At 39.1% G+C, this 16380-nt stretch overlaps 1 protein-coding gene across 1 annotated transcript in view; it reads right to left on the minus strand.

Moving 5' to 3' along the window:
* The window catches only part of AK5 (adenylate kinase 5), an 85802-nt gene that overhangs the window by 37276 nt on the left and 32146 nt on the right, over positions 1 to 16380 (minus strand). The window contains exon 7 of the mRNA XM_053392013.1: positions 2493 to 2583. Within this exon, the coding sequence (XP_053247988.1) occupies positions 2493 to 2583 (91 nt within the window). The remainder of the gene's footprint in view (positions 1 to 2492; positions 2584 to 16380) is intronic.

Genomic DNA, 16380 nt, shown 5'->3' on the forward strand with positions numbered 1-16380 from the left:
AGGTGGAGTTGCAGTGGGGGAAATGGGCAGGGATAGGAAAAAGTAACCATACCACCTTTATGGTAATCCTTTGCTGTAAGTGCTTATTCTCCTTTTATTAATGTTGGACACCATATGTCTGGGAACTCATGATCACTGACATGTGTATTTCTGCCTGACACAAAGCCAGTTTATTTTGCCCTACACAGTTAGCACTACTTTTGTTTGTAACTTATACTCTGCTTTTGATGGCAATTCTTTAAGGAATGTTTTCAATTATATCTTATCTGTTCATTTTTTTATTTGAAAAACGACTGTAAATAACCTCCAAGAGAGATACTGCTCATCTATATGCCCTTTTTGTTTATGGACAAATATATAATGAGAAACATATAAACAGCTTTAAAGTTTAAAGTCTTGTGTTGACACACAGAATGCTAGAAAAGTGGTTTGAAATTATGAAGACAGCAAGAGCTGTCTTGTTAAGACAACAATTTATTATAGATTGATTGGCATCAGAATGATAAAAGTGTTTCATTCTTATCCTCAGGTATTTCTAATTCATTTTTTAAAAAAAATTAAACTGCAGAATTTCATGACAAGTTGTTGCCCTTAGCAACAGCCTTATTATATGTTAGGAAGCCACAATGAATAAGAATATATTGTCGTCTTTGAAGACTGCAAGTAGTTTTTTCCTTTAAAAAACCATTTCTTCCTACCAATTACAGTATTGGAATTTAACATGCAAAGGCTTGGATATGCAACAAAAACATTCTGTTGAAAGTCTGCAGGTTGGAATAGATACACTGCAGGAAGAAATTATATTAGTAGTGGAGGTAACTGAGTTAAAATATTGCTTTATTAAAATCTTTGATGTAAGCAAAGGGCTCTTTGGCTTTTAATTCTTTTGTTCAGCTTTTTATAGGTTTCCCTCACCTTAATAGGAAAGGAAGAATGATAATTAAGGATTTCTCTTTAAAATCTTGTATCTGTTTGACAGAAGAAATAGTTTGAATAAAATAGAGGTAGAGGTTAAAATGATAGTTTGACTAATTTTGACAAATGGGATCCTCTTCAAGGAGGGTCCTGCTTGCGCACAGGACCTTGGGGCCCCACAGCATTCGGAGGCTGGGCATAGCCTGGTTGTTTCTGGGGCAGTCCCACGATTGTGCCAGTTGCAACACCCAATCAGATTGATTTGCGGGTTGGGGGAGGAGGAGGATTTATAAATGGCAGTGCAACGCGTCGGAGCCACTTGCTTCACGCTGCCAAACACCCGCCCTCTTGGGTTTTCTGTGCTTTGGCCTTGCTTGGGATTTCGGTTGGTCACCTGTTTTGTGGCAGGGGCCTGGTAAGAATTTTGTCCACGTGGCAGATTGGCACTGGCCATTTGGTTTTCGCCTACCTCCCAGCAATCGTTGGGCGGTTGGGCGGTCAGGCATTGACTTAGTTGTGGATGGGGGAGGGGAGGTGTGGCCATCACCTGCCCCTCCATGAAAAGGGTATTCCGTTAAAGGAATCTGGGAGTCCTGGATCTCGTCTTAAGTCTGCTTGAAGGGCTAGGGCCATGCCAGGACCACAGGAACCCCAGGGTGAGCTACAGTCAATTTGCATCGATGTAGCTCCCTTGTTTGGTTTACCCTTCCAGACCTCCTGTGGGGTGGGCAGGAGTCAGTTACAGTTTGTCAATGCCTAAGCCAATACTGCTCACATTGTTTAATCAATGTGGCCTAAATTTTGCCCATCAACCTTAAACTAAAATATGAGTCTGTGTGAATTTATTTCTGAAGGGTTACCTGAAGTCCTTGAAGCGCAAGACCTGCTTAGTATTATTATTATTTTTTTGCATTTCCCAGGTTTACAAAACTGTAAACAAATCACACAGTGCACATGCACACACATACAACATTATAGTATGCTAATAAATACCAGTGGGTTTTTGTGTTTTTAGTATGAGAAAGGCCTGCTACCAGGAAAAAATACTGTGGGCTGCTTTTCACACTGCTAAATCTTACACACAAATCATATTCAGGAGATAAATGGGTCAATTCATCTTTATACACTGTAATGTGTGATGATCACTTAACACATTATGATCCAAATGTGGTTTTAAAAATCCTTTATGGTAGCACTTTTCAAGTATGAATTTGGGAATATGTGAACCATCCCTGTCTCATACATTATATATTGTATATCAACAGAACATTAATAGTGCTCAGAAAATGTCACATATTAGTGCATACATAATAGACATGGAACCCCCTAAAAATGACATTTAACTTTTTTATTAATATACTTTTTTCTGAAGCATTAATATATTTTGATCTTGAAAATATATTACATTGTGAAAGCAAGGCTGGGCCTACAGTATTTGGGGGTTAATAATCAACTCACTTTGACCAAACTGTGGGAGGTAGTGGAGGACAGAGGTGCCTGGCGTGCTCTGGTCCATGGGGTCACGAAGAGTCGGACACGACTAAACGACTAAACAACAACAACAACAATCAACTCACCTTCAACAGGTTCTTTAGGAGGAAACAGTTTGTTGTCAACTGCCATGCTTATGTCTTTGAATACTTCTTCCTCATCTCTCTCAGCATCAAACTAGTAATAAAACAGAAGGCAATCAGACATTCCAAAACAGGTTTGGTTATTTATCTGAATGTTATGGTATTATACAAAGTCTTTTAGAGCCAGGTGGAATATTCCTATAAATACCAAACGTCATTGAAGCATGGAACCACAGTAGAATCTGCATTGGCTTCCTTTATTCCCTACAACAAAACACATCAATCACACTTCTGTTTTACTGTAGTGAACCAACTGAGTAGGCTTGTGCAGAGACACCGCTACAGAAAATCATTCAGGCGCATAGTGCCCCATGATTCCAAATAGAGGGGAAAAGAACGTTGCAAGAACAAACAACAATTATCCACTGACATCAGAGGCACTGCAGCAGTTACTATTGTCGTCCTTATATTATTGCCTGCACACCTGTTTTGCTTTCTTGCATTGCTGAAGTACCAAGACATAATGGTGCAATCCCATGCCAGTTTACAGAAGCACAATTAATGTAAGCCTTAGCCATTAAGCACCCAACACCCCTTGTCCTGCCTCTCTCTGAGCCATTCCTTATCTATTTAAATGATGGAGCAGGCATTGCATTCCTTTATTTTTTCAATGGTTGGTGCAATCAGATTAAAATAACAGTATAGCAAGCTATTGATATGAATATTTTTCAAATATATGTGCCCAAATAGTAATATTGTTTAAATTTGTTACCTACACTCCCAAGAAGATACTAAGGATACCGATGATTTACATTGGGATTGTGCCATTATATTCTCATGACAATGTTGTGAGATAGGTTAGACTGAAAGGTAATGATTTTATTTTGGGTTTCATGGTAGAGTGAGGATTTGAACTCAGATCTCTTTGGTCCAAGTTGAACACTCTATCCATTATACCTTACTGGTTTTGTTCAGTGGGCTCTCAAAGAAATTTTATTTTAATTTAATTTTAATTAATTTTATAATGAATGTTTTTAGAATGTTGGATTATTTTGATTGTTGTTAGCCGCCCTGAGCCCAGCTTCGGCTGGGGAGGGCGGGATATAAATAAATTTTATTATTATTATTATTATTATTATTATTATTATTATTATTATTTATATTAAAACACAATTAAATATGTCTATTCACGCAGAAATCTTCCTATTTTGCCCATACAAAATGGGGAACATGTTGTATTTTATCCATTATAACCAGCACAAAACCCCTCTTTCATTTCCTTCCACCACAATGGGCAACATACTTTAGGAATGGCCCCGCATACCTATTTCATCAAGTTATTTGTGCCCCCCTCTAAAAAAATAAAATAAATAAAAGTGGAAGCTCGTGTATTCTGGGGGAGGAAGGTGTGGGGACTGATGTAGATGGAAGGAGAACAGCAAAGGCTTGCGACCACCAGGTATTACCTTAAGGATTAACCGTGGTTTGTTTGTTTTAAGAAAAAATGGTGCTGGTACTCACCATGAAGCTATTACAGTAAATGCAACACTTTTACCATTGGGGGGGAGGGGGGTGTTGGTACTGCAAACCCTTGAGTATACCCAGAAAAAAGCACCGATTAAAGAATGTTATTTGCCCAAAAGTAGAAGGATGAAGAAAGAAGATTGAATGCAGAAACCAATGGAGTATGCAGAAATGGCGAAACTTACCGGAAGAATAAGAAACCTTTTAGAAGGAATGAAAGTGGTTTATTGAGTATTTATAAACAAACTATAAACAGATCGAGACATTGGCGGGATTATTGTAAAAACCTGCAGTTTAAAAAATAGATATGAGATATATATGAGAGTAGACGATTAAAAGAATAAGTTGAGGCAAATTGAAGTATGCAGGAAAGGACGAAAATAAATGTAAGGAACTACAGAAAGAGCGGGGAGGGAGTCAAAATTGAAAATGTTAAAACTTGGTTAAATAATTGTTGTAATGTATATAAATGAAAACTATAAAAAAGACTAAATGCTGCTGAAATGATTTGGGAAGGGAGATGGGGGGAGCCATACATGATTTTTTATGTGAAAAACTAAGAACTCACATTTGGTAACAAAAACAAATTCCTGGCGGAGGATGTATTCAGAAGTCCTCTTTACCTTTATTTAGGAGAATGTCTCCCCCCACTGAGTCCCTATGCAAACACTTGTCCCCCAGCTGATGGATCTGAGGGCTCTAGTAAGCAAACATATAGATCCCACAAGCTTGAAGTTCGTCCATCCATATAATACATGAATCTTACAGAAAAAATAAACTAAGATGAAAAAATAAAATATAAACCTTTGCAACACAAATAGTCAATGTCATACTTTCAGGTAGCTAGTCTCTGGAAAAGCCTCAAAAGATCACACCTTTCACATTTTTAACAGTATTCTAAGTAACTAGTGTGGACAGAAGAATCACTGTGAAAAAATCAATGAGCAATTCAGATTCAAACTGATGGGAAATTTGTTTATTCCCACTTTCTGTGCAGGGAGCATAGAATGTCAAAGTAATTTTCCAAGGAATTGAACGGGAGGAAGCAGGACATAAATCCACTCCAAGTCAACCTCCTACTTATTCCCAAGCGGAATTCCGAAGCACACTTAGTTGAGAGTAAGTCTCATTCCACAAAGCAAAATTGCCAAAGATCAGCCTGTTGGTCTTGCATGGCACTATGCGTGTCCTCTGCTGTGTATGCTTTCATCTGACAAAAATAATATTCCTTAGCTTCCTGTGTTTGCCTTGACCACCAACCTTGGAGCAGCTTTAATTTCCAGCTGACTCCATCTGGCAGAACCCCCATACCTGAGGTCGTTCTTCATTTTGGATTGAATCCAAAGGGCAAGCAGCTCATTTATATTTTAGTGGGCCTCTCCTGCTTTTCCTGCTAACACTCCACTGTGCAGTTTGATGCAAACCTTAATCCCAACACTCTGAAGCCTAGCTTTGTTGAAGAGACAGACGAGTGCTCAGTCTAAAGCAATGTCTTGTGCTTTTTTTAAAAAAAGCTTTAGTTTTAGTTGCTAGCAGCAGTACTAAGCAAAATTATTTGTTTTAACCCTCCTTTTTGCATATATTAAGGTGTTGCTAGGATATGATCATATTCTGTAACACTTCACAAATGAACAGGAACAATCTTGTGTATTTGCACTCCAATTCTCCCACCATGGAGCCATATTCTCCCACTATGGAGTCACTACTTTCCTGTTATTACAGAGAATAGCCTTCTCTGGCAGCTGCATCATAAACTCAGTCAGTGCCTGTCCTGCGTTACTTTAAAAGAAAATAGGTTAGCGGGCTTTGGCTAGAATGACTTTCAAGTACATTTCTCTTACAACAGCTTACCAAATGTTTAAATCAGGTACAGGGAGTCTGTTGCCCTCCAGATGCCTTTGGACTACAATTCCCATCATTCCTCACCATTGGCCACGCAAGCTGGGGCTGGTGGGACTCACAAGTCCCCCATTCCTGGTTGAAATTAAACCACAGCCATTGCAGCATGCAAAAGGCCACATAAACTATGGGGCCATCTCTTGTTTATCTCAACTGTTTTCAAAATGAACAATAAAACTTGGCCAAGTCACTGAGTAATAAATACATTCTGAATTTTAGAAGCATTAATCCAAAAAGAGTTCCATATTTCCAGCCGAAATCTGTTAATAATTCTTTGAAAGAATTGTGTCTAACTAAGCAACATTCCCCAAAATAATTGGTTTTGTTTTATAATGCTGGCTAAATAATGTTATTATACTTCTAATACTATTTAGCCCAGAGATTTCCAAACTGTGTGTCGCGACATGTTAGTGTGTTGGTTGCAGTGTGTAGATGTGTCATGCGAATATTCACCACGCTCCTCCCGGGGCTAGAAAGGGGTTAGTTTGCTAGTAAAACTGAATTACTGTGTCACAAAATGATGCATGTCTAAAAAGTGTATCAACAACATGAAAAGTTTGGAAAGCTCTGATTTAGCCCTTCATGGAAACACCAGGGATTGAACCGGAGACCTTCTGCCAGCAAAGCTATCATTGAGCTACAGCCCCGTCCTCTTAGCAGTTTATGGTTAACAAAAATAACTGTTTTTAAAAATGGGCCATTGTCGCCTACTCCAGAAATACCATTACAATAAATGTTTCCTGTTTTTGAAAACCTTTATGAACATTTTAAATTGGTTTAACCTTTACGTTCTGATGCCTCTATTTTGATATTTTGAAAGTAACAAAATAACAGAGGAAACCTAAAATGTTCATTTTCTGGCAGCACATGTAAGTTAGGTGGCTTGCTCACTCCCTTTCCCTCTCAAAAAAGAAGCCACAGACCTGCTTCTCATCGCTATAGTGAAACCAGGATGCCATATATGACCCTCTTTGGGCAGTCCACCTATATGAATGATATGAAGCACCATAAATACAAGTGATCACAGGCAAAAACATTCCTCTTTAACCAGGCCTTTGGCTTATTGACATCTAATGCCCTTTTAAAATGTGCTGTGGAAGGGAGGGTTTTTTTTTAATGTTTTTATTAAAGATTTTCTTTGGTTACTAAAGTACATACATCAACTCAATTTTCAGACCATAAAGTCCTTTCTATAGATCAGTCATATTTGATGGGAGACTTTAATACTGTATACAGTATAAGGTTGGGGGAGAAGAGTGGGGGGAGAGAGAAGGGGAGTAGCACACTTTCGTTCTTTCACATAGTGTATATGTGACGTTTGTGTCAGTGTCGTATAGGTAGGTTTGTCATTGAGCTGTCTTTGTCTTTGTTGTGTTATGTATTCTGCGTTTTTTATATTGTAATTCTGTGCTGTGAATTGCACTGAGATCTCCAGGTATAGGGCAGTATGCCAATTTAACAAATAATAAAATAATGAACATAATATTTGGGTTGTAACAGTACATTTACATTCTCTCTAAAAGTTAATTCACAGAATAATTGAAGGAGATCATTGGAGAGCTACTGAACTGACTCTTATTAGTTCTTCTTATATGGTAGTTTAATAATTTGCTTGATGGCATTAGATTATCATGTAACTAAGCTGCATTCGTCCTAACCCGGTAGCAACAATACTACATTTCTCCATTCCTATTAACATAGTGGTCACATAACCCAAAACAATGCTGGTGAGATTTCTTATACTATCCAAATGCTCCAAAAATTCAAATTCCTCATCTATAATCACTTTATCTAGGCATGCAAAGACTTAACATTGTGTCAATGTAAACTTGCAATCTTTCATGAATCACGACTGGTAAGAGACTAAAATAATGAGCTGTGTCTCAGTTAAAGCTTTGGATCCACAGCCTGGAGGTATAGCACCTGCTTCGCATGCAGAAAGCCTGTGGCTCAATCCTTGCATCTTCAAACAGAGCTGGGAAAGAGTACTGGCTTCAAAAATAAGCAGGAGATGCCTAGGGACCACTGAATAAAACTGGTCCTCTCATATGTCGTAGTTAACAACTGCATCCTACCACTTGTTAATTTGAAATAAGTCTCCCTAGTAAGTATCTGAAGGACCACAGCTTAGAGTCCCATCTATGCAGAGTTAGGCATAGCTGAGCACACAGAAATGAAACAAAATCCTCTGCATACTTCCATAGAAGATCCACAGAGCAATGGGACATACTTTCAACTAAATATGAACAGGGTTGGTCTACACTGCTTTGATTAAGTCTGTTCATTAAACCAATTTTAAAACATGTTCCCACTTTGTACAAACCAGCAACTGGATGAGTGCTGTGTGTTCCCCCCACCCCACCCCCCAAAATACTCTGAGAAAACTGCCATGCTCAATTGGAAGTTCTCTCGCTGCGAGGCTAATATGTGAGTAATGAGAAGGTTTGCTTTGCGCTGAGTGGGTGACTAGTTAGTATTATGTGATAAAAAATGAAGGAGGAGGGCCATGCTGTCAATCTGGCTTATGAATGCATTTTAACTGCTTTTAAAATGTAATGACAGTTGTGCTGAGCGTTTTTGACAGAAGAAATCTATTTACTCCTCTCCATTTCTCCACCCCGAATCAGTTCTTAGACATTTAAGTTCTGTGTTGTCGTTTCTTTTTTCCCAGCATTGCCAATGATGCACTAGTCAAGTTGTTTTGCTCTGTCCCTCAGGCTGTCATCAGTAACTATAATAGAAGTGGACAGTATATACACAGGTGTCTTGGACAAGGGAATTACAGTGGTGGAGGAAAGTGGCATAGGTATTAAAACTCAGCCTAGTTTCTCTCCTTATTTTGAATCCTTTTCAAGACAGCTAATAATAACTAGAGATGTAGGATGGTTTACTAAATGTACTGGAGTCACATAAGAATGCAGTAAGTCATCTTACACTGAGCCAGACCAAGGGTCTAATGGTTCAATCTGGCAGCAGATTGTGGTCTCAGACAATTCTTCTCCCTAATGCTGCTATTTGACATATTTTACTTGAAGATGGAACCTATGTACAGCAAGTCCTCTACTACTGAGCTATATAGCCCCTAAAAGGTACAGTCTGAGTGTAATCTCTGGAACAGGCCCTGGAGATTCAGCCTTTGGTTTCCCAGTTGTACCCAATATGTGAACCCAGGACCTTGAATAGAGTACTTGCAGCACAAATTAATCAGGCAAAACAGCTTATGCCCCACATACTTTACAGCACAATCTTATACATGTCCATAGGCGCCGACTCCATGGGGCTTGAGGGGGCCCGAGCCCCCTCAAAAATTCGTTTGGGGGGGCTCCGCCCCCCCAATAATCTCCGGCGCCCCTCCAGCAGAGCGCCATCGCCGCCCCTCCCCCAGCCCAAAATGCACAGGGGGGGCGGGCTGCATGCCTCCTGCCCTCCCTCCCGAGCAAAAGCTCCACCCAATTTCCTTTGGAGCTGATTAATAGGCGCAGCACGCTCTCCCCTATTCGCTCACGAGGAGGCGGCGCCACTTTATTTGCATATTCATGAGCTTATTTATTATTCATGAGCTTTCCCGGGCCCCCCCAATATTTTTTATAAGTCCGCGTCGCTGTACATGTCTATTCAGAAGTAAGCCTCCCTGTTTAATAGGATTTACTCCAAGGTAAGTAAGTATGGTATTTCAGCTTTAAAGATTATCTCTTCCATTACCGACTTGTAGGTCAATCTACCTATTGCTGTCAGATCGCTTTCTCATGAAGGCAAATGCTTACAAGGCTACCGAAGATAGTTTGCCTGTTCAACTGAAGGTAACTACTTTGGTCATTCCAGACAGAAATAATTGGTTAGAACCTCCTTATGAAAAAAAAAGTATTAATTGTAATTACTCCCTTACTCAACGATCATTGAATTTAAGAATAGTGGATATAAGAATTGGATCATGGAGAGAAAATGAGGTGTTTTTAAGGGAGGGGCCATAAATTACTCTGGAAAACTGTTACATGTGAACATATTCATTAATTGGTTGTTTCAAAGCACATTTTCTTAAACTCTCTGGGGCTAAACTAGTCATGATGTGATTGGACCATCCAATGTCTTATTCTTTACTTAGAAGTATCCATTGGGAAAGGGCAGTTTGGACTTGGGATCACAGTGCTGGGGCATGGGGACTAATCTTGGTGCCATTTTCTCTATCAGAATCGCCCCTGCCTTCTAAACTGCTCTTAGTCATAAAGGGATGAAAAGGCAGGTAAGTCTCCGTAGTACCTGCCCTTTCCACCCCTCCCCTAGGGAGCTAACAGTAGCTTTGGATAAGTCCAAACTGACCTCCCCTGAATCTACTTTCAAGCAAAGAAAAAGACATAGGCAATCAGCTCATAGATTTCTTATGTCAGCTAAGCCTCAATTCACAAATGCAACAACCTATGTGTGTAGCTGCTGGTAACAGAAACAAGCTTCTTAATATGTGGAACCATGCAGTTCCATTATGAATCATAGGCACAGGTTGTAGGATATACAAACTGGCTTAGATAACTAGCACACTTCCCTTGTATGTATCCAAGCAAAATGTTCCTCTGCTAACAATTTCAAGCTTTGGTTGTTTAAGGAGGATAATGCCAAACCTTCTGCTATCAGCTGTTGTTTGTTTCTACCTGAGATTTACTGGTTACAACAGTAAAAGCTAACCTTCAAATTATATGCCTTTAGGTAAGCTATGCCAGTAAAGAAAGGCATTAAAAGATTTTTAAACCAAACTACAATTGCTTCTTAAAAATATTAACTGCAGGTTCATAACTGATGTCTAGATGGTTTACAAGAGCTCCCCAGCGTTCATTTTCATGCCCCAAAATACATTAGACCTAATTTATTTAGTTCAAACTTATATTTATGCTTCTTGAATCATATTCTCAATTTAAACTATTTTGTTATATTGCCTTTTGGTTCATAAATACAATAAAGATAATGGGCATTTAAAAAGTTTATGGACTTTGAAAATTGGATTTGTTTCCCTATAGCAATGTTTGTATTTAACAAGATTTGGTCCAAGGGCTTATTTCTGAGACAATACAAAACAACAACAACAACAACAACAGTGTAAACTGAAAGCTTGGAAACTTGTTATCTTGTAAGACTGCAATACACTGTCTCTCAGTTGGAGCTTTCTTCTGCATTCCAATTTTGCAATGTCTCTTTTTCTCTGCTAAGAATAGCTACAATCCCTGAATTTGCCAAGATATGAGGATTGAAAAATGGGAAGCGCAACCCATCAAAAGTGGAACACATACTATGCATGCAGAAGTCACAGGTTTGATCCCTGGTATGCCCAGGTGGGACTGTGAAGGATCCCCAGTATAACCAGATGAGCCACTTCTAGTCAGTGTTGACCTGACTCAACCTAGGACAACTCCTGTGTTCCAAATCTTTACTTCACCAGCTAATTCTCACCTACAAATGCCTCCCAACCATTTATCCCACAGCAGGACTCACTTCTGCCTTTGAAAGACAGCTTGGAGGCGAGTATTAAAAACTGCCAGGCAGGGAGAGTGTTAAGAAGCTAATAACTTCTAGCCCCACCCTGAGTTTAGGCTACAAAAGCTAAACAATTTGGCGAGGGGGGGCGAAATGCAAATTTCTACCCCAACTACAATATACATTACTTCATCATTATTTACATTAATTATTCAGTTCATGTTGAATAATTTTTATTGCCAAAAACTATCTGGACAATTGGCTGGTTATTTTTGTCTAACCGAAAGTACATACTAAATGTAATTTTTTTAAAAATCAAAAGTACAATCAAGCCAATAGGTATGCAATGTAAAGTCCCACTGACTTAAGTGGGAAAGTAAAGCAGGCTGTAAATGTTAAATATGCTCCCATTGTATCTATGGAAATTCAGAGTGCTTAACTTTGGCTGGATCATGCATATTGCCTTTTTATCATATGGTACAAAGGGAAAGGAAGTGTGGGAAGGGCTTCAGATGTCTAAGTAACACTGTTAAGTGTTTAAAAAGTGGAGTAATGTGATTGGATTACGTTACTACATTCTTTATAATTGTTATTGTGGAGGTGGAAAACTGCATAATTTCTCAGTGGCTTGACAGCGTTGAACTCTAGAAATCAAAGGCAATATAACACAGCATGTCTCACTGGAACTAAGAGGAAAGGAAGCTTATTGAGAACTAATGTATAAAGCGCTTGCAAAATACACAGTTTAAAGCAGAGCCTCTTGGGTGTGTTTAATTTTCTATTGCCTCTGCTGTATCATATATACTTACTAAGCTCTTTCCTCCTAAAGCAAGCTCTTTGATAGCCGTAAGTGAAGCAAGTGAGGCAAATATTAGCACTGAGACAGTGAGGGGGAAATATGCAGTGCTTTGTAATTTCAGCTAAATTTCCTTCATTTTATATATATATGGATTCTGCACATTTAATAGGCAAGCTAAACATAAAAGTAAACATAAAGTGTTGCACCGGGCCACTTAATGAAGTTATAGATATTGCATAGCCATTCGGAGTATTTATGGAATATTGTTTTCATATTGACTGAACAAAACAATTGCAGTTATGATTACATTTGGTTTCTCACCTGCTCTACCACAAGGGTCCAGGAATTACACAGCTATCCAAAGAGTCTGTGCTTTGATCAAGGCAACAGAAAAGAGATGGGCGCAGGCATGTCCAGCTCCCAAGAGACTGTGATCTACTCCCAGTATTAAAAAACTGGCAGTGATCTACCCATTGTCATTGGAGGGAGGAGGAGCGGGCGTGGGGTGGGTGGATTGCCCAGGGTTGTTGAGCTTTTTTTAGGAGGGAGGTGCCCAGAGTTGTTGGGCTTGGGGGGGGGGTGGAGGATTGAACAGAGGTTTTTTAGCTTTTACCCCGTAACTTTTTGTAAACAATAAGGATCCTGCGATCTACCAGGATCAGGATTAGTGAAAGCATCAGTAGACAATTCTTCTGTAAAGTGGAGGGGCAGAGGAAACTGATATTGTGGAGCTTCTGAAAAGAGGTTTGTGTCCCTTCCAGACATATAAATTGTAGCACTATTGTTGCTGTCTTTTAAAAAAAATTCCATGCGTTTCCACATGACCTTGTTATTATTCCATCGCTATTCTGGAATATTGCAGTCATCAAACCATCTTTTCTTCTATAGCCAATTTTTTTTTGTCAAAGATCTAAAACAGTTCTGCAATATTTTTATTGTGTTGAAGCTGTTTTATGCAATTTCCTACATTTTGTGTGGCCTTTGGAGTGTGTGGTTTGAGCAACTTCCATTTCACACTTTCCCGCTTTCATCAACCTCTTCTGACAAGTTATGCATATCTCACACTAAAGCAGTTAACTCAAGAAATTCTTGCCATCTAACACCACCCCCAAACATAATTCTGGAATAACAGGTGTTAAATACCCCAGCATCACAAACACACAAAATCCCTTTTTAAGGACTATCACTGCTCTGTGTCCATGCTCATAACTCTGACCACTTACTAGTTCGTGTGGACAGGAAACAAGGCAATCACATACCATGAAACAGTGACATACAAATTTAACTCCAAAAAACACTGAAACAAATAGCTACGGCACTGTAAATGGTTTGTGTGCAAGGGCTCTTGGTTTAGTGTAAATTTATATTGTAAATTATCACAAATATAATTGCTCCTTTTTCTTGTTGTGAAGTACCTACATAAGCCCTGAACCAAAAAGTGACTTGGTCAAAAGGGAACAGCCCTCAAATATATTCCAAGACATCTAAAGAAGGGAAATTCTGAGCCATCTGGAATTGGAGGCACAGCGTATCATAAGGGCACATAAACTGCCATGAACAGGGAATTCAGTGAGAGATGAAGTCATTGAAGATGGTGGACAGAAATGCTTGGCAGCAGGCATATAAAAGAGGGAAGGGGAAAAATCACAAAGAGAAACCACCTTGTAAAACTGCTGTCTCGTACATGCTGAATACATTGTGATTTTTACAGTATCTGGGAAGAATGACCATATTGTGGACAATGTAGGAAGAGAGTAATGACTGAAAACAAGGCAATCATTGTTCTTTAACAAAACGAGTGTTTTTGTCACTGAAAAGTGGTTATAGAAAAGCACAGTAGAAAGATTAAAATGAAATGGGAAAGAGATTAGGTAGTTACCTACCTAGTGGTTTACAGGAAAAATGTTAACAACTCCAGTGGAACAACACTAAATGTTGCATCAGACTAAAGAGAGAGTGTTCTTTCCGAGTTATTAAAATGCAATCTCAGGACAGAGAGTGAAAGTTGTGGCACTGACATCTGAAGGCAGCCCTGTATCAGGAAGCTTTTAATTTTTTGTGTTTTGTTGTGTTCTTTGATATTCTGTTGTAAGCCAACCAGAGTGGCTGGGACAACCCTGTCAGACGGGCAGGGTACAAGTAATAAATTATTATTACTTCTATTACTACTACTACTACTACTACTACTACTACTACTAAAACTATTATCAGTTTAAGGACACATTCCGGCCAGGCAAAAGCACTCAAGCAGAATGGCTGGGAAAGAGAGGGTGGGTACACACTGTATATTCCCATGGTTTGGTCTGAAGGGTATAGTTTGAAAGCACATGAGGCCACCAACTTGCCGATGCTAAAGAGGTATGGCTCTGGTTGGTGCTTGGATGGGTGACTGCCTTGGTTCTAGGAAGAAAGGTGGGATACAAATATAATAAAATAAAGGTAAGGAAATAGGTAAGAGTCCTGAGGTCCAGACAGAGAGGCCTGGCAGACTGTATTCCCTACCGCCATGGTTTCCTAGTCCTGTTTTAGACTGCTAGAATTTACATGTCATATATTTAATGCATATGAATTACCCCAGAAAATCATGGGAACCATTGTTTACCCCTCACAGAGCACAATGCCCTGTACCCTCAACTAATTACAGTTCCCAAGTTTCTTTGAGGTAAGTGATGTGCTTTAAATGTGCTATAAATGTATGGTGTGTACACAGTCGAATTTGTGTTGACACTACAGGATGTGAAACCATTTCGCAATCTAGAAATCCATATCTGTTTTCTTATAGTTAATAAGCCCCAGTGCTTATTTTCACCATTTGATGACACACTTAACTTAGGTATACAATCGCATAGATAAACTTTGGTTTGAACTGTCCACTTACATAGGGATCTCATCAGCCGTTTTTGTGATTATAGTGGCTTGGAAAAGGGCACTAATGATAGCAAAAGTAATTCTAGTTGTTATGACGTAAGTGGATGGTTTACACTATTCTCGGTATAGGTGTATATACCAAGAATAGTCCATCTCCATCAAATAGTGAATTTAAGCATTGCATGCTCAAGACCTTAACTGATTAGTTTAATAGAATATGGCAATGAAAATATCATTTGTATTTATTGACCTTAGAAATGCAAGACTGTATGTAGTTTCTGACTTTTAATTATGAGAAGCCTTGCTGGGTTCAACAAAGACAGCTAAACTGAAGTTGTACAGGGAGTAAATTAGCAAAGCCTGCAGGAAATTAAAACCTGTATGACAAGCTGACAGCCTAACAAGCAATTTAAATAACTGGATGAACACAGAGATGGAAACAGCATTTCAAAAGTATTAAGGAAAGAACCTGAATGCGTTTAAGTATTAATGGGAATACATCTCATTCCCTAAATGAATCTACATCATTCCATAAATGAATCTACATCAAGAACAGAAGATGTGGCTCAACTGCTTTCAATACTCTAGACAGTTCTCTGAATTGCCATTCTTTCTGTTTAAAAACAGCCATTACAGTTGATGGCAATTTCGTGTTTTGTAGAGTATTTTCATACATAGCACATGCTTTCAACACCTCTGGTGTTCCACGTGAGCATTCGCTAGCACTTTGTAAATAGCTAGAAGCTAACGTTTTGCCACTTGAGAGTTATTTCATAGCTCCCGAGTTGCAGGTCACCTCACTGCAGAGCTGAGTCTGGAATTGAAATAGCCATTCTCCTCCTCCCCTTTCTGGATATCTAATGCATATATATCGCTTTTTCTTTACCAATCTAGCTAAGTCCAGAGATAATGAGTGTTTTATGCTAATTAGTGAAGAAAGCTTCAAAAGCTTCTATTCTTGCTTGCAACAACTGAATTTCTAAATACGCACGGCAAAACGGAAGGAAGAACCAATTTTCAATTTGTCCTTAGTGATAAACCTCCTTTGTTTTGCCGACAGAGAAATCCTATAATTGTATTATGCCGGAGTGGGGAGGGGAGATACACTACATAAGAATACAAGAAAACCCTGCTGGATCAGGCCAATGGCCTATTTAGTCCAGCATCCTGTTCTCACCACAGCATACAAAGGGAAGAAAGGAGAGGCTACTGAACACACAGAGCTGCTTAGACAGGATGCCTGCAGAGAGCCCCCCTTGGGACAAGGGCTCAAGAGGAACCCAAGCAGGAAAAAACTATTGAAAAGTAGCGAAGGGGGAGGGGAGATACTTCGTACAGATA

Source organism: Podarcis raffonei, chromosome 6, assembly GCF_027172205.1.
Source record: "Podarcis raffonei isolate rPodRaf1 chromosome 6, rPodRaf1.pri, whole genome shotgun sequence".
NCBI lineage: Eukaryota > Metazoa > Chordata > Lepidosauria > Squamata > Lacertidae > Podarcis > Podarcis raffonei.